Source organism: Melanotaenia boesemani, chromosome 6 (genome assembly GCF_017639745.1).
Source record: "Melanotaenia boesemani isolate fMelBoe1 chromosome 6, fMelBoe1.pri, whole genome shotgun sequence".
Taxonomy (NCBI): Eukaryota; Metazoa; Chordata; class Actinopteri; order Atheriniformes; family Melanotaeniidae; genus Melanotaenia; species Melanotaenia boesemani.
The window spans coordinates 5,772,898-5,792,274 of record NC_055687.1 but is presented as its reverse complement, the minus strand read 5'-3'; the positions used below and the strand labels follow the sequence as shown (position 1 = coordinate 5,792,274).

The 19,377-nt window shown below is 39.1% G+C and overlaps 1 protein-coding gene across 2 annotated transcripts; it reads right to left on the bottom strand.

The window, feature by feature from the left end:
- Positions 1-1,833: 1,833 nt before the first annotated feature.
- LOC121641302 (gastrula zinc finger protein XlCGF26.1-like) lies at positions 1,834-12,723 on the bottom strand. 2 transcript variants are annotated; one of them, XM_041987373.1, is made up of 4 exons: positions 12,561-12,723; positions 12,374-12,477; positions 4,057-5,172; positions 1,834-3,804 (listed from the first exon to the last, which is right to left on the bottom strand). In XM_041987373.1, the coding sequence occupies exons 3-4, from the start codon at positions 5,088-5,090 to the stop codon at positions 2,997-2,999; spliced, it is 1,842 nt and encodes a 613-aa protein (XP_041843307.1). In that variant the 5' UTR covers positions 5,091-5,172; positions 12,374-12,477; positions 12,561-12,723; the 3' UTR covers positions 1,834-2,996. The 2 variants fall into 2 exon arrangements, with proteins under 2 accessions (XP_041843307.1, XP_041843308.1); XM_041987374.1 differs by having other exon boundaries at positions 12,374-12,560; positions 12,604-12,723.
- Between the last annotated feature and the right edge of the window lie 6,654 nt (positions 12,724-19,377).

Here is a 19,377-nt window from a genome sequence, read left to right as displayed (position 1 = left end):
GAGATTTGGCCTATAAAACAAAGGATTGGCTGATATCCTTGTGGATGCACACATTAAGAACATGTTTCCATCCCTGCGCCTGATCCTGAAGTGGGGTAGTTAAAATGATGAAAATTACTCAACTGTCATGTCATGGTACTCTTACTTTATCAGAAAATACTGTGACTCAGGCTGTAACAGCAATTTACTGTGTTGGAGAGTAACATAAGTGCCAGACTATTTGTGACAATTATATGTTTACATGCAACTCTGTTGATATGTTTTTACATCTGAAAAAGTGTCTCTGGTTTTTATTTTGGCTATATAAGTCATGATTTAACGTTAAAGGACATCAGAGAGCTGCATAAATAATGTTTTGCCAATTTGACTTAACTCATTATGCAAATATATAGAATACACCTAAGGTCTACATCAGGAGTGGCCAAAGTCGGTATTCGAGGGCCGCTGTCCTGCAGGTTTTTCGATGTGTCCCTACTCCAAAACCTCCTGACTCAAATCAATGAGTCATTGTGCAATAATAGGCTGCTGGGTCTATTAATTCGAGTCAGGTGTGTTGAAACACGAAACACTGAAAACCTGCAGGACAGCGGCCCTCAAGGACCGACTTTGGACCCCCCTGGTCTACATCTAAAGATAAATTCATCAGTACAGCTGGTAGCTATATTAATGCATTAACCCCTTATCAAGCGGGGTCATTTTGGCAAAAACGCCTGTAATATGACCTCTCCAAATTAGAATTACTGCTGTTATTGAACCCTCTGGATTGTAAGTACAGGCTTGGGCTCTTTTTAAAGGTAACACTCTGTAGTTTCACCCACAGCAATCAGAAATACTGTAAGTATTACTGATAAAAAGTTATACACTTTAGAACACACAGAAAAAAATATTTTTTTTGTCCTCGCCTAAAATTTTGAGACCAATCTTGATGGGAAATATTGATGTTTGAATTATAGAGAGCCCTCAAAGGTAAGGAAAGTCAACATTTAAACTTTATGCTTTTCTGTAAAAAAGGCTTTAGTGTTTGTGCTGTGGTTGTTGCGTGTCAAAATGGTTTATATCATCGGAAAGACGAGACTTTGAGCTTTTATTTGATGTGTATATTGTGGGCATTCATGACGGAGGGGCTTGCACACATGGCTGCAATGTTGTTGATTAGTAGTCATGTACCGGGACAGGTACGTCTGCATCGTAAGGGGTTAAAAGAAAAATTCACAATGCAAATTTAAAAAAGAACATTTATTTTATTCATACATACTTTTTAAATTAATTGGCCAATTAACTGGTAATCAGAATTCCTTTCTGCCAAATCCTGGCATCAGCCTTAACTATCTACATTCCTATCTACCCTTTATAAGGATGAGTCAGGAGTGAAAGTGAGTCAGATTTTTCCTCAGAAAATTCTGAGATCTTTTATTAAAAAATATGAAGCAAAATACAAACAAAAGCAGCTCTGACTTATACCAGTAACTTAAAAAGTGTAATCTAAAGCTACAGAAAAGACTTTCCCTTGGTAAACTCTTACACACTTTTAAACACTCTTTCAGCAAGTGAGAGCTCTCTTCCCCTACTCAACCGTTTTCTCTCCGTTACATAGGCTCGGCCTAGTTGAGTGGATGCACATCTTATCCCTTAAAATGTCACACTGAAGCAACAGCCCAAGGATCTGTAACCTGCAGCTCTGAGGCCTCAAGTGGCTCTCTAGACCTTCCACAATGGCTCTTAATACATAGATAAAAATGCTAAAGAACTAACTAAAGCAGGTCTTTAACAAGTTTTTAACTTTTTTTCATGGAATAATTGCTTTGAATTTCCACAACATAATGACACTAAAAGTACCAGTAATTTTTTTTTCTATTTTTCTTGTCATTAGGTTTGAAAATTAGTTGTTTTATTTCTTTTTACATAATTTTCCTTCTTTTTTAAAATGTATGTTTGATAACATTTAACAAAGGTAAAGATACATTACTTATTCTAACTCACCTTTCTACCTCTTTTTACAATTTATTAAATTTTGTTTTAAGTTCAATGAAAATTTCTTCTTTTGTTTTTGACTAACATTTGTTATCATTGTGCCATTTTTATGAAGTAAATGGGTTATGGATGGAGCTGAAACATCAACATCAGTTGACAACAAATAACAGCTCAAGAAAAAAAGGGCAGGCTTTAGGTGTGTCCTAATTCAGGGTCTGCACACTTCGAAGTGTGCAGACCGCTTAAATGGGACAGCCTACCTAGCTCTGTTGTCTTCTAGCCAGTACACACGTCATATAACCCCCTACAAATCCATGAATATCGAATATTACAGATTTTTAATGTCACCATTTAACAAACATGTTTATAGTGCACTTGGTTTTGTAACGCTTCTACTAAAGTGTAGTTAAAAAAACACTGTATTTTAACAAAATTTTATTGAAGCCGAAAACATACTCTTCTGAGCTTGGTTGCTGATTCGCCACCTTCTTGTACACAATGAATTCTGAGAGAAAAGAGGCCACGAAGAATTTATCACCAGCGGCCTTCAATTGAGTCCAAAAGAAGTGCGGATTTAAAGGATGGATTTGGAGGGTCCTTCAAATTCTTTGCGCACCGTGAAGACAATATGTAGCCAACAAATTCGCACTTCGAAGTGTGCAGACCCTGAATTGGGAGACTCCTTGTAATGGTCATCGGCTAGGGCTGATGGAAAAAAATGGCATCGGCCTTCAAAAGCCATATCGGTAGATCCCTGATAACAGTGTGAGGCCAACACTTGGAGAATCAGAAAGACAGATTGTAGGAGACCTCTGTTCAAGTCTGTCTAGGTTAAATAAGGCTGCACTAAGTTTGTTAAACAAATTGAGACTAAATTAGGAGATGGTGCTAGTTTGTCGATATTTTTTCTTACGTGAGCAACTTCCATGAAGTAACCGCTGAAGTTCTTCTAACCGACACATATCTACACTGCAAACAACAAATTGTTTGCAAGATTGCAGCAAAATCCTGCAACTGCGTCCCTTCTATTTTGTGTGGACACAATTGTGTCCTTTTAAAGAGGAAAGCCACATAAAAACGTCACCACATTCATCACAGCTGAATGGTTTGTCTCCTGTGTGGGTTCTCATGTGTTGGTTTAAGTTTGTCTTTTGATTAAATCTTCGTCCACATTCATCACAGCTGAATGGTTTGTCTCCTGTGTGGACTCTCATGTGTAAGTTTAAGTGTGCCTTTCGACTAAATCTTTTTCTACATTCATCACAGCTGAATGGTTTGTCTCCTGTGTGGATTTTCATGTGTAAGTTTAAGTGTGCCTTTTGACTAAATCTATGCCCACATTCATCACAGCGGAATGGCTTCTCTCCTGTGTGGATTCTCTTGTGTTGGTTTAATTTTGTTTTTTGACTGAATCTATGTCCACAGTCATCACAAATGAATGGTTTGTCTCCTGTGTGGATTCTCATGTGCTGGTTTAAGCCCGTCTTGTGAGTAAATCTTTGTCCACATTCATCACAGCTAAATGGTCTTTCTCCTGTGTGGATTTTCATGTGTTGGTTTAGGTTTGTCTTCTGATTAAATGCATGTCCACATTCAACACAGCTGAATGGTTTGTCTCCTGTGTGGATTCTCATGTGTTGGTTTAAGCTTGTCTTTTGACTAAATCTTTGTCCACAGTCATCACAGCTGAATGGTTTGTCTCCTGTGTGGATTCTCATGTGTTCATTTAATCTAGTCTTTTGTCTAAAGCTATGTCCACATTCATCACAGCTGAATGGTTTCTCTCCTGTGTGGATTCTCATGTGTAGGTTTAAGCTTGTCTTTTGACTAAATCTTTGACCACATTCATCACAACTGTACGGTCTTTCTCCTGTGTGGATTCTCACATGTAGGTTTAAGTTTGTCTTTTGTCTAAAGCCATGTCCACATTCATCACAGCTGAATGGTTTCTCTCCTGTGTGGATTCTCATGTGTACGTTTAAGCTCATCTTTCGACTAAATCTTTGTCCACATTCATCACAGTTGAAAGGTTTGTCTCCTGTGTGGATTTTCATGTGTTGGACTAAGATTGTCTTTTGAGTAAACCTCTGTCCACATTCATCACAGCTGAATGGTTTGTCTCCTGTGTGGATTTTCATGTGTTGGACTAAGATTGTCTTTTGAGTAAACCTTTGTCCACATTCATCACAGCTGAATGGTTTGTCTCCTGTGTGGATTCTCATGTGTATGTTTAAGTGTCCTTTTTGACTAAATCTGTGTCCACATTCATCACAGCTGAATGGTTTCTCTCCTGTGTGGATTCTCACATGTTGGTTTAAGCTTGCCTTTCGAGTAAATCTATGTCCGCATTCATCACAGCTAAATGGTTTGTCTCCTGTGTGGACTCTCATGTGTATGTTTAAGTGTCCTTTTTGACTAAATCTATGTCCACATTCATCACAGCTAAATGGTTTGTCTCCTGTGTGAATTCTCATGTGTCTATGAAGATTTAATCTTTGACTAAAGATTTTACCACAAACATCACATCGAATTTTTTTCTTCCCTGTGTCGACTCTTTTCTGGTTATTTTTACTTTGTTTCACCCTAAAACATTTCTTACTATTCAAGCAGCTCAAAAACCTTTTTGTTAAGTGTCTCTGGAGAGATCGTTGAGAGTGAAACTCTTCACCACAGTCAGAGCAGCTGAGGGAGGTTTTGGCAGCGTTACATTCCACATCATTGTTTACACTTGACCCATGTGCCATGTTGTTGTTCCAGTTTTTATCTTCGTTTTCCATTTCAGGTCCAAAATATGGCAAATGTTGTATCTCAGAAGAGCCTGAAGCCTTTATGTCACAGTGTTGTTGTAAATGACTGTTCGGGTCTGGGTCACTGCTTATTTCTGGTCCTCCACAGTCCTCTCCATCTGTTTCTGATTTAATCTGTTTAGCTTGGTTGTTGGTTGGAGCCTCTACCTCTGTGTTACCTTCAGTTTGGGTTTGATGAAGGTGGGCTAAATATGACCAAGGCTGAAGTTCTTTTTCATCATCTTCTGTCTTCACAGGAGCCATCATCATTGGTAGACTGGTGACACTCTCCACCAGCCCATCATCAATTGCTCTCCATACTGATTGGGCCATAGTTCCTCTGGGTCCTGCTTGTCCAGACTCCAAGAAACACCCTCTGTAATCACCAACAGCTGCTGCACATCTGCAGGGAACACTGAAATAAAAAGAAAGAAAGCTGGATTTCAAGAGTACACAGCACAAAAATTCCCACTTCATCCTCTCAGAGCCTCTTCACAGTAACAACTTTAAAATGTCTTCATGCACAATAACTCAGTCAACAACTAAAGCAGTGCTCCATCAACACTGTGTACAGTGGGGATGGGGGGCTGCAGACCTCGACTCGGGACGTTGTGAGGTGGTGGGGGGAATACTTTGAAGACCTTCTCGATCCCTACCAATGCGTCTTCCGGTGAGGAAGCAGAGTCTGGGGTAGCTGGTGCTGGCTCTCCTATCTCTGGGGCGGAAGTCACTGAGGTGTTTAAAAAGCTCCTCTAACGATTATGACCAAATAAGAATAACAAATATTTTGATCAGTATTGTAATTACGATTATTAATCATGATCATTCACCGTGTTTGAAAAAACATGTATTTTTATTGCAACAATTATAAACTATGTGGCAACTATATTTAGTGAAAAATATAACTTTAAAATAGAATAAGTAATGCAAAAAATACATTTACCATTCATTTTTGAGAAGTTAATGTAAATTATGGGGCTACAAAAGATGCTAAATTAAGAGTCGTTTGGGAGCCAAAAAAGCCGAACATCCCATCACTAGTATATATAGTTGTAATGGATGCTACCATGGAGACCCCCCTCCCCACCCCACCTACACACTTATGTTCTTGCACACTCCCGTTCACCCTGACACACACACCTACACACACAAACCCACACACAGTATAAACACACACACACAGCATACAAACCTCCCAATCTTACTCCCCACAACCTCCCCCTCCCTCCCACCATGCCCTGTAGGTGACGTCCCCGGTGGGCCAGAGGACGGCGAGCCACAAATCCGGTCCCCACCGCCACCCCAAGCCATCCCCCAACACGTCCCACCCAGGTGCGGCCGACTGGGCATCCCCTAGGACAAGCAGCCCCCCATCAGCACCCCAGGGAACAGGGGTGTGAGAGGACCCCAACCTCACCCTCCCCGCTTATGACTGTTTGTGGTGTGTGTGTTTCAAGTCAAGTAAAACTGAAGGGCAGTGACCACATTGTGCTGGGCGCGAGGCCCTATTAGCAGCCCCACCATCCATGCACTACATGGCACGCCCCCCCCCCCAGAAGTTGTTTGTGTGTTTTGATGTCTAAGTGTAATTAAAACCAAGAGGCGAGTCGCCACAGGGTGCAGCCAAGGAGGCTACTTGGGTGGCCCCCTTTGCTACACCCCGCATGACGTGCACGCCTCCCAAATCCCTACATGTGTGTATGTAAGAAAGAGAGAGAAAGCGAACTTCCCTCTGGATGGTGAGCTGCTAGCAGCACTAGGCACCCCCGCTCCCTGGGAGGCCTCCCAGGGCAAGACAGGCCCATGACCGGGCCACGTAGAATCTGCAGCCACCAACCTCAGAAGGCACCCACCTACCACACACCAAGGGGGTAAGGAAAGGAGAGGGAGGAGAATAGAGGGGGAGCCCAGATACATGGCGCACCACCCCCAGGTCCACCCAGGCCTCCCCCACAGGTTCATGTGATCCCTCCCCACTACACCTACTCACCCATGATCTTGCACACTCCCACTCATCTTAGCGCCCACACGCCATCCACAGCATAAACACATACACACACACAACATACAAATGTCCCCGTCTCACACCCCAGCACCTCCCTCTACCAATCCCCCGAACCCCACTCAGCCCTCCTTAAAACCCCTACACCCCTCCTGTCCCTGGGCCTTACCCTGGGTCCCAGGGCAGTAACCCACATCATGGCAGCACATCCGGGCAGGCCCAGACCCCCGGCACATATGGACCCCACCACCTCGAAGGGAGGGGGGGTCACCCCCAGCTACCAGAGCCCAGAACCCCCAGCCAGCCTGCCCCAGAACAGCCCGGCCACCCAGCCGAGGGCCGACGCCAACCGACCCAGGCACCACCAGTGGCCTCACCCCCCGCCAAGAGGCGACCCCAAACACTGGCCCCCACAGCCCCCTACATGTCTAGACCCATATCAGAGCAGCCCGGTCCCGCACCACTGGAAACCACCAAAAACCAGCAACGACTAGCCACTCCCTGCCATTTTCCAACTCCCAGAGCACCAAGGTCAAAGTCCTCCACCTACACTAAGTGATGGAGCTAATCACATGGGACCAGAGGGAAAGAGATTCAGCTAACTGGTTCTTTGAGGAGGCAGACATTGTCTCACTACTGATGTGGTCTACTAAGAGATTCCTAAACTGCTGAACACAGATTATTTTTGGTTTTCCAGTTCACAAAGATAGCTTTCTTTGTGATTAATAATGCCGTGCATATGATGTGTGCAGAGCTAATTGCCATATTAAAGTCACCCAAGTAACCTAGTAGACACAGTGTGGTGTTTGCAGGAATATTACATTTAAGCTGCATTGACATATCTTCACAAACCTGGTGCCAGAACCTGTGAACGGATGTGCAGGACCACAAGGCATGGAAGTAGTTGTCAACTGTGTTATCAGTGCAGTGTGGGCAGATGTTTGATTGTGACAGACCCATCCTGAACATCCTTTGTCCTGTATAATGAGTTCTATGCAGAATTTTGAATTGTATTAGTTGCATATTTGAATTCTTAGTCATTTTAAAGGTATTTAAACATATTTAAGACCATTTATATTTATTAAAGTTACTGAATAAGCCAGCCTCCCATTTAGAAGTTGGAAGAAAGATTGAGACTTCTAGTTTAGATAATAGTGTTTTTGATAATAGCTTTGGAGCATCAAAATTCAATAATTCTGATACCCTGATAGGTAGATGCAAGTTTAATTAATTAATGGTATATTTTTTTTTAACATATAATTTATTTATTTCGGCATAGTGAAAGTAAATAAAACATATTACAGAAAGGAAAAAAAAAAACAAAAACAAAAACCGAAAGGGTGTAGGCTGAAGGTAGTAGCTTATAAAATGCCTACCCATTACTAAAACAATGTTACCAATTTGCCATAATTTACTAAATTGACATTGAAAAAAGATTTACATCATTACCCCCATTGCTAATAAGAGCAAAATCTTTTGCATCTCATTTATCATGATACTTCATTATTATATCATTTATGTACTTTCTTTTAAGTGATTTCAAAGTAGAACTCATTTTTAAGTCATCAGAACAATTGTTCCACAATTTGACACCAGTCACAGATATACAGTGAAACTTAACATTTGTTTGTACCCTGGGTTTGCTAAACATTTAATTTCCTCTAAGTTCATAACATTTCTCCCTCTTTTTAAACAGCCTCTGGATACAGAATGGCATTTGATTATTATTAACTTTGTACATGATTTGAATTGTGTTGTAATTTACTAGATCTCTGAATTTCAGTATGTGTAACTGAATGAATAGTTGATTTGTTGGTTCATAATACTTTGTTTTTACAAATTATACGTATGGCCTTCTTTTGCAGTAAAAAAAACTGAATTTGTGTTTGTGTGATAAGTATTTCCCCAAATCCCTACGCAATAGGTCATATATGGAACAATCAATGAGTTATATAGTGCTGTTTAACAGTTTCTGAGGATTCCCAGACTCGCTGACTTCCTGTGGTACTGTATTTGTCCAATATAATGTTAAAACCTCCCATAATTAGTGTGTTGTCTAAGTGACCATAGAGTGAGGTGAAGAGGGAGTGAAAGAAGGAGAGGTCATCAACATTTGGACCACATATATTTGCAATAGATATTCTAACTATTATAAATCTGGCTGCTGGATCTGTGATTGTATTCTCAATGTCAAAGTTAAACCTTCTATTAATAATAGTTGGTTCTCTTTGCCTAAACTATAACAAGCTGAGTACACATGTGGAAACTGGGTTGTTGAGAGAAGATCTATTGTTGAGAGAAGATCTATTGTTGAGTTTGATAAATGAGTTTCTTGAAGGAGGATGATGTCTGCCTTAATTTTCTGCATCTCATTGAAAATCTTTAACCTCTTTTCCCTAGTATCAGCTCCACGCACATTTCAAAAGAAGAAAGACGTTCCAGTCAAATAGACTTGTTGTAAATTATTGCACTGACTAAACGGTAGTTGTAACCATGGCAACAGAAAGTCAGATGCCGGGCTGCAGACACGCCAGATCATGTCAGTGCATTGCTGTGAAAGCAGCTTGCAGGCTTATTGGAGATGATAAGAGACGAGAATGGAGCAACATTTTGTCGTCCCGCAACATCCCAACCAGCAGTGGTCAGAGTCCACAAACGTTAAAACTCCATCCTTCAAACACCACTATGAACATGCCAGTATCTTTATGAAATGTCACGATCAACGGCAACGTTGCATTTAATTTTAAAAAGGTCGTCGCCTGTCTTTCTGTCTTGAATACCTTACTTACATACTTGATACAGAGTGAATGGTGGATAACATTATAAAAACGATTTAGGATAGACTTACTAGCTTCATACACATTTAATGATCAGAGTGAATGGTGGATAATATTTCTTGCAGTAAAAACAATTTAGGAAACCATCTGTGGACTTTGACTGTTTGAAACAAAATGTTGCATCATCCTCTGGACACACACAAGCTGTAAGAGCTGCACTCGCCACACCTCCGTGTCCTCCATTTATTTATGATAAGGGACACCTCATCAGGCATTATCCCTTACATATACTAGTGATAGGATGTTCTTTTCAGAGAGCCGGCTCTTTTGGCTCCCAAACGGCTCCTAATTTAGCATCTTTTGTAGCCCCATAATTTACATTAACTTCTCAAAAATTAATGGTAAATGTATTTTTGCATTACCTACTCTATTTTAAAGTTTAATTTTTCACTAAAAATAGTTGCCACATAGTTTGTTTATAATTGTTGCAATAAAAATGCAATTTTTTTTTCAAACACGGTGAACAATCGTGGTTAACCATCGTGATTACAATATTGATCTAAATAATTACGATTATTATTTTGGTCATAATCGTGCAGCCCTAGTTTTACATGAGTTTAAAAGAGGACAATGAAATGTCCTGACTGATTTCCAAAGACAGATTGTTCGACTTTTTAGGAGCTTTTAGGTGCAACAAGCTGCAGCTGATCTGATCAGGAAGGATAAAATAATTCATTACTGTCATTTTGGCAAAACAAACTCTTTGAGAATTTTTAAAATTTTGGTTATAGTGAGTTGTTGCCTATTTTATTTATTTTCCTGCTTACATGCATTTTGCAGCCTGTGGATGTTAATATTTCTGTTGGAGTTCATATGATTTGACATAATGTGACACTAATGATGTATAAGCCGCTGGAAGGGAACTACATTTGCCGTTGCTCACCGGCAACAGCTGTTTCCTTTTTCCTTCTATTGATCCATCAATTAAAATAGATTAACTGACTGCTACAGGTTCATTTCGTTGATCATTCCCTAGCAACTCGATTAAACAGCCCGGCTGAGTGGCTAGAATAAGATGCTGAAGAAACATTACACAGAACTTTTGCAATGACATGTCACTTGTTTCACTTACTGCCTCTATTTCCAGTTAACAGTGCAGAATAATCTGTGCCAACCTACACATTTTTTGTTGTAAAAACCAGCCCACAGTGGCAAATCGCTGAAGGATTGGGGGTTACCACTAAGGAAACGGTAACCGTTTGCAGATTTTGGATCTCTGTGCTGCCACAAAACCATCAACCCCACAGAGCCACCACTCCGCCGCACTACAACTTAGGCCCAATCTCATTTCTCTTTGTTACCCCTTCCCCTACCACTTGCCCCTTAAAAACGGAGCTAGAAGGGGTAGGGCTGAAAGTGAAGCCCTACGAATTGGGACGCCCCTTCAACAAACACATACGTCATCAGTAATCACTAAAGAATATTTTACACTGGAACTGGAAGAAATTAAATAACAAAAGAAAAACAAATAGAATGGACTCTCAGTCTCATTAACAATGAAGGAAAGCCAAACACAGCCAAAAACAATAAGTCTCATAGATAATAAGGTCTCTGTTCGATAAACCAAATTGGCTTTCAAAAACCGGCAACACTGCCAGTTGTATAAAAAAAAACAAAAAAAAAAAAACTGTGCATCATTGCTGTTTGTGAAGCTGAGATATCCCCCTCATTGCTGCATGTCAGACTGATCTATGAGCAGTGATGAACCACGCAACGCTGCGTCTTTTTAACATATATGCCGGTGTTGTGCCATAAAGTGAATGTGTGCCTGAAACTGATTAGACGGCCGCACAGCTGTGTCGCTTCTCTCTCTGGTCTGCGGCTGCTCCTCTCGGTATAAAACCGATATAAAACGCACATGCAAGTGACAATATGTCCACACTAACAAAAAAAATCTGCTTTTGCAAGTGCTTGAACTGATTAATTACAGCTGCAGAGGTGCTGTACCATATAATCAGTTTCTGGCAGACGATCACTTTATGGCACAACGTTGTGCCATAAAGTGATCGTCTGCCAGAAACTGATTATATGGTACTAGTACGATAATAGTTGGTCAGTTATCTGTACGTATAACTCTTGAATGAAAGCAGACCACTTTCATGTAGATGCTGCAAATGTACTGCAGTCAATAAAAAACAGTCATGTTCAGTGGAAATGAAAATTTGTAAATCAACACTGAAATCTTTTGGATTTTACATTCTAAAAAAGAACAAGGCAAACACATGAAGACTTAACAGTGAAGCAACATGCCTGAATATCGTTTCTGATTACAGCACCTCTGCAGCTGTAATTAATCCATGTTATGTCTGTTTGATACCGAGAGGGACAGACCAGAAGGAAAACAGCGACACAGCGTTAACAAGCTGCGCCATGGCCGTCTAATCAGTTTCTGGCAGACATTCACTTTAGGGCACAACACCGCAAACTTGTCGTGCTAATTTTTTCCTTACCGTACAATTATTTATTACTTATCGCGACAGGCCTATATAGGACATAATGTAGAACTTCTGAGTGCAATTAAAATTCATTGTGTTTACGGGCATAATCTCTTTTTCTCTGTGTGTTGCCCTGCGCCTCAAGAAAGCGTCATGTGCGTAGAAAGACTTGCTTTCTCATATGGGATGGAATATTTATCATACCCCTCCGTTGTTACCCCTGCACATGAACGCGCAAAACGGAGGGGTAGGGCTAAGTGGTGAAATGGGATTCAGCCTTAACCTCACTAAGCTGCGAACATCACAACCAAACACATCAGACCAGGGTGTGTAAATTCTCACCTCCCTTCCCGACGAGGATCTCTATTATCAATCCCTCAATAACAAGTGTCCGATCCTCCTTCCGTCCCGTCGTTTCTCCCCAGCGAGCTGGTCTCCGCAGCGGACTGAAACCAACAACAGTCAGTATCCAGATACGTCGGAGTCTCCAGCTGTAGTTTAAAGTTTTCCTTAAATAATGATGCAATACCTGAAAAGAAGTGAAGCGGACCCTCGAGATCTTCTATCTCCACTTCAACTCTTTAATGTTTCTTCTACTATTAAAGAAACGTTGGTTCGGTTTAACAAAGTTTACCCACAAGCTGGAGCAGAAATAGCAGCTCTGTTTACTTGCTGTGTGACCCGGATGTTAAACCTCTCGTAGAGGATGTTACTGCCCTCTAGCGGACGGAGGTGTAAAAGACATAAATAGACATAAATATCCAATATCCAATAAATAAATAAATAAAAGATAGAAGTGACACAACAAAGTCGGCTAACTAATTTCTCAAATTGTTATTTCTCTAAATAATACAAACGAACTGGGAAAAAATGAAAACCTTTATGTGCAGGAGCCTTTCTGTTATTAAAAACACATTTTTTATAACCTAAACATATGTTTACTTTTAAGTGAAATCTTTCAGTTTAGAACTACAATGTGGACTTCAGGTTGTTTGTTTTTGTCTTTTCGTTTTTAAAAATTCTGTAGGCAGATGGCTGGCTTTGGTGTTAACGTTTCAGTCTGTCAGGTGGTCTGATGCTTTTTTCTGATCTCCTGTATGCGCAGTTTTCTCATTCAAAGATAAAAAACATACAGCAGCAGGGAGACATTTAAAACCTGCAGGATAGTGTGCCTTGAGGACCAGGGTTGGGAATCACTGGTCTATAGGGAAAAGGAAGTGGAAAGGCATATAACAAATTTATTCATGTTTAAATCACTATATTAAAAAAATGTCGCCGTGTCATTAGTAAAAGTTATAGATGAAAAAAAAATTCCCATTGCTGACTAAGGGACTACAAAACACTTGTAAAAAGAAAAAAAAGCTTTATAGAAACTAAGAACTGAAGGATCTTAATAGAGATATTAAACATATAAAAAATAAGTTGACTGACATAAGAACTAGTAAAAATTATATTATAGAAAAATAATGAAACTAAGAATGATTTAAAACACATCTGGGAAATATTATACAAACTAAGAGGAGGTGGGACAAAGAAAATTACATATCCAGATCATTTCATTCAAAACAGTGGTGATAATTATGATATTAATGAAGTGGTAACCAGAATAAATAACATTTTATTAATGTAGGACCAAAGTTGGCAGCAAAGATTTCAGATCAGGGAAGAGACACTGTGAGTGGAACATTAATTGGAAATAATCCTCATTCAGTCTTCCTCTCAGCGGTGTACGAGTTGGAGGTGAAATCTGCTGTTATGACTTGTAAAAACAAACTGTCCACTGATTGTGATGGTACTGATATGGCCTTGGTTAAAAAAAAGTTGTTAACCTACATTTGCAATTTGTCATTACAAACTGGCTCATTTCCACAGAAAATGAAAATAGCTAAAGTACAACCTTTATTCAAGCCTGGGACAAACATCAGCACATAAACTACAGACCACTCCTGCAGTTTTCAAGAATCCTTGAAAAACCTTGTAACAAATGACTAGAAAACTTACCAAATAAATATAAATTACTGAACCAAACTCAATATGAATTTAAATCAAAGAGTACAAAATCATTAGCAAAAATGGAAGCAGCGGAAGAAATAATTAATGTATTGGACCGAGGAAAACATGTAACTGCCATATTCATAGACTTTAGGAAAGCATTTGACACCATAAATCATTCTGTACTTATTAATAAACTGCAAATGAATCACCTTATTTGACATAAACATCACACACAGAGACCATGCTAGTATAAAAATAAGGATTCACAGGAAACCAACAATGAACAGAACATCCCACCACCCACAAATCGTCAGTAGTCAAAACATTGTAGGATCGAACCAACGTAATACAACGAGGACAGAAAAGAAGAAAAGCATATTCAAAACACACTGACCATTTGTCAGTACACACAATGTGCAATAAGAAGGGGGTGGGAACAGGTGGATTGGATAGAACAGAACAAACTGAATAAAAACAAACCAGATGGAAAAACTGAAAATAAAGGAATGATCACATTACCATATCAGAGGCATTACAGAATGCATAAAAAGCACAATAAACAAAGCACAACAAACAAACACCACATCAGCACCCTAAATGCAATGTCATTTACGAAATACCATGTCATTCATGCAATAAAACATACATAGGAGAAAAGGACACTCTTTAAACAGACGCAAAAAAAGAACATCAAAAGGAATGTCAAAGAGAAACTGAAAAGAGACAAACATGATCAAGAAAAGAACAGGACCTACAGGAAAATCTGAAATCAGAAATAACAAAACACTGCAAACGGGAAAATCCTATCATGGACAGGAAAATGGCCAGTCATCTGCAACGAGCACAATCAACAACAGCGCTGGACCATAGCAGCAGTGGAGATCAGAAAGCAAACCCACACAGACATGAACTGGCATGAGCACAGTTTCCTGCTTTCCCACACCTGGAGCAACATCCTCTAGCGGAAAGCCATCAGTAGGGGGCAGCATCGACCTGTCGTTCAGATGAGCTGTATTGGTGGGTCGGAGCTGCCTTAATGAACATTAGCTGATGTGTACGTCAGCTTGGGCGATGTCAAACTGTCATGCTGATGAGTCGGATTGACACGTCACACATCATCCAGTGACACCTCTGATGAAGACGGAAGACTATCGTCAAAACATGTCAGGTAGGCTTATGTTAAAACTAAGTGTCTGATAACATAAGAACTAAATCAGGTTTCTATTCTCTGCCAACAGAAGTTTTACTTTAAACGGTGAGTAACAACTCACTTTCTCTGAAGAGAGGAAGCACCTGGGGCCTTATTTATCAAGCTTACGTAGGAACAAAAGTTGACTATATTGGCATGCACCAAAAATGGTCAACTTTTGCAATTTATCAAAACCAAACATGAAGGGAAAATGTTCCTACCTCCAAGGCAACTCTGACCCAGGCGAACGCACATAATCTAGAGAAACGAGATACGGCGACACCAGAATAAAATCAAGGAAATGTTGTGAAATGTGAGACATGTGTGCACAATCCACTATTACTATTCACACCACATGTTAGATATTATAGCTGTTGGCAGAAATGAATAATGACGCACATTCAATATTAATTCTCCTAAGAGTGCACGATCGGGGGGAAAAAATAGGATTTTCATGAAAAAGGGAGATGATATTAATAAGCACCTCAACCACTAAAATATGTTCGGCCATTAAGAAACAAAACTTACATGTTATAAAACACATCCAGCTAAATAAGGAGGTCAGTCTGCTGCCAACATGCCGGACCAAATTTTTCTGATTAAATGCCGAGACAATCTTAATTTTTCATAAAAAGGTAAATGTCAAGTGTCAAATCAAAAATTTTTTGTATAGAGCACTTTTCATGCACAAAGCAACACAAAGTGCTTTACAAAATAATAAATTATGCATTTTAAAAACAAAATGTAAAAGCCTTCACGCCCAGCGTATACACCAAAAAATTAAAACACACATCATAGTAGTCTCTTTCACACACAATCGCACACACATAAAACAAAGTGCATGTACACTCCCCCATCCGCCCACACCCCATCCTGTTCACACATTAACTCCCATCCCTAGTTACTGTCTCTTAACTGAATGTAAGTATAATATATCAATGAAATGAAAACTTCTGGTGTCATGCTGCTGTAAAGAAATGGTATCTTGGGGATCCAGTCACGCCGGAAACCAGCCCACCCATGACCACATAGGGTGCCACCACAGGAACCACCCAGGTCAGGGTCCACACTACGGCCACAGGGCTGAAGTGCAGTAGCCCCAGCCACCCAGACAAGGGCAGTCACCATGGCAACAGCCCAGCAGACAGAGGTCTGTTTACTCTCAGGTAGAGCGACTGGTGTGGAGGATCAGCAGGTAGAGCTACAGATGTGGAGGATCCCCAAGAGGAAAACACTAGAGTTAAAAAGAGAAACAAAAATATCAGTTATGAAGTGCAGAGTAGAATGAGCGAAGTCACTGGAGCCTTGTGCATGTAAATAAATCCTAAAAACATTGAATTTGTTAAATGTCTGCTTTGTTTACCTTCACAACTACCATAAATGGTACAAGCAGTAAAAATGTTTCAGATAGCAGATTCCCCAAAGCAGCCATCTGGAAAGTTTTCAATTAAAAATCATCAGACATTTTTATTATCCAGAAAATATGTAAATAAGGTGGATTAATTATTGACTACTAGTGTAGGTAGGCAAAAACATTCATAAAGTAAATGACTAAGTTGATCAACTTATCGTTATTCTGACTAGAGAAATACATTTTCATTTAATTTCAGTTTACATTCACCCAAAATTACATTAAAGATGTGGTTAAAAGGAGGGAAAACATCACAGTTCCTGAACATGTGCATATTCTTTTCTAAATGATGATTTCCAATATGATTTTTCTCTTCTAGAGCTCTTAAGATTCAGAAGTCTACAAACCACAGATGGAGGAACTGACCACCAAACCTGCAGCCTGAACATCTTTTATACTTTTAATTACCATGAACCACAAAGAGTCACTGTTCTGTAAAAACACAGATTTAATCAAACTGAGTTTGTCTCTATGTCTCTAGGTTGATTCAAAGAAATGCACTTCGAACTTTTTTAAAACCTCATTCATGGCAGTTTTGTTCGATTGGAACACAGTTCGCCAGTTTGCGTGTGATCTCTGAACTGTTAGCTGTTTGGTACCCTGTGTGGGTTTTGATTAACATTTGTGGTAGTAATTCTGAGGATATTGGCTCTTTGTTTCCTTTGTTGTCTGTGTTGGCTTTGGCATCCCCCCTGAGCTGATTTGAGTTTGAGTTTACCTGAGTAAAATTGAGTTTCATTTTCTTTGTTAACCGCCACTGTGGGCGTGTATACCTGTTAAAAGGACATTTTTAGTCATATGTTGTATTTTTTTTACGTGAGCTTTAAGTTTGTCAGATTTAGCTTTTTCTTTTGTTTTGGAATAGTTTTGGTTGACCCGTTTCTGTTTATTGTATATAGAGTATTTTGCTTTTATTGTAAATAAACTGGGTTTTATTGTATATTCCTCTCTCTGACTTGTGTGTTACTTCCCTTTTACACCCCTAGACAAAAGGGTACATAACAACGTAAAGTTACAACTTCTGGTTAAAGAGGGTTCATGAATGTTTATATAATGTGTATTTTTTATATGCTAGCTACAGTGTGAATCAAAAAAGTACTGTCCTATATGTTGTTACATAATTTAATATATTTTCCACATTCCCATGTCTATTTTAATCAAAACAGTGCAGCAGGTGTTGGATTTAGCTGCAACGTGTGCATTCTGCTGTGAGATGATGTATTAACCACCTTCTAGTGATATTTCTTACAATATTTCAACAATCTAGTATGATATACAGTGTAAAGTATATCCTTTGTTAAACAGCGTGTTTGGATTTTATTAGTATTGAATAAGATTAAGTATCTAAAAAGCTTTTAAATTAACATTGCAAACTCAAATCAATTTAGTCCATCTTTTCTTTATCTCTGTCTAACATATTTTTATTGAAGAGCTGTTTCCTGATTTTTAGTTACGGTGTCTTTAACTCACTTTTATTTGTTTTGGTGTTTTTTTTTTTTTTTTTTTTTTTTTTTTTTGCTTTTTTTCTTAGGTCTTTGTAACATGTTTGTTAAAGTGCAAATAAACTATGAAAGGCAATTTAAGTTCAGATTATCTAAGTTCTCAAACTGGGGGTCACAAGAACATTTTAGGAGGTTGCCAGATAATTGTAAAAAAAATATACAGCCTACATTTACCAAATAAACTTGTTAATGTTTTAAACATAATGTATTCATCTAAACTATGTAGTAATGAGAAAAGGTGCTGATCTAGTATTTCTTTAAATGTAAAACAATTAAAATTTTTTAAGTTGTCTTGAACAATAGTTGATAGTATGGTCTTTTCGTTTGTGTAGCCACTTAACTCCAACCTATGAATCACCATTAAAAGGCTTCTAATTTAAGAGATGAACCAGTGTTGCGCTAACACATAAGAAAACTTAGCAAAGACCTAGCTTTAAATTGTATATGTTGGCCCTCTGCTACTAGCGGACTGTCACAAAGGCACATTAGTTCTTTGTTTAGTTGCATCCCTGAAAAATTGCAAAGATTTTCTATATAGATTTTCTATTGTTTTATAGACAGAAAAAAGGATTTTTGCAGCAACAATATCATTCCAAAAGACCTGAAAACGTGGAATATCTCAGCACGCTGTGCTTTGTATCTAAATTACCTATTTGTGTACAGCACTTTGTTTCAGGTCGTTTTAAAGTGCTTAGTAAATAAAGTTGGTATGGTATCAAGAAAACGAAATGTAATCATTATCAACAAGATGTTAACACCAAGGTGTGTTCTTATTTTCTGCTTGCTTCATCCTCAAGAGTTTTTGCTTCTTTGTTGAGGACTATTCTGGGCTCACCCCTGTGGGTCCCTAAGCACGGTCCTTAACCCACCAACTCTTAAGCAAACATAAAAATATGGTAGCCCACTGCTCTTTAGAAAAACTAGAGATGGGGAAAATGCATAGTCTATAAATCCCAGCTAAAAATTTGGTTTCTGTACAAGAACATTTGACATGAAATTATTCTCTGAACTTCTTTTCCAACTTGTGTCACTAACATAGCATCTGCTACCTTTTCACCAGTTCATCGTTACTGGAATCATGTCTGTTTTGGCAGGACAGTTCCCTTCATCCTGCTTGGTGAGTGAAATCTTTGCATTTGAATCTCAGGATAGCACTTTGCCTTTCAGCACGGTAATGATAAGGTAATAGTGTGGTAACATGATGGTAATACAGATGTTATAACTGGTAACACCCAGGGATTACCAAAGT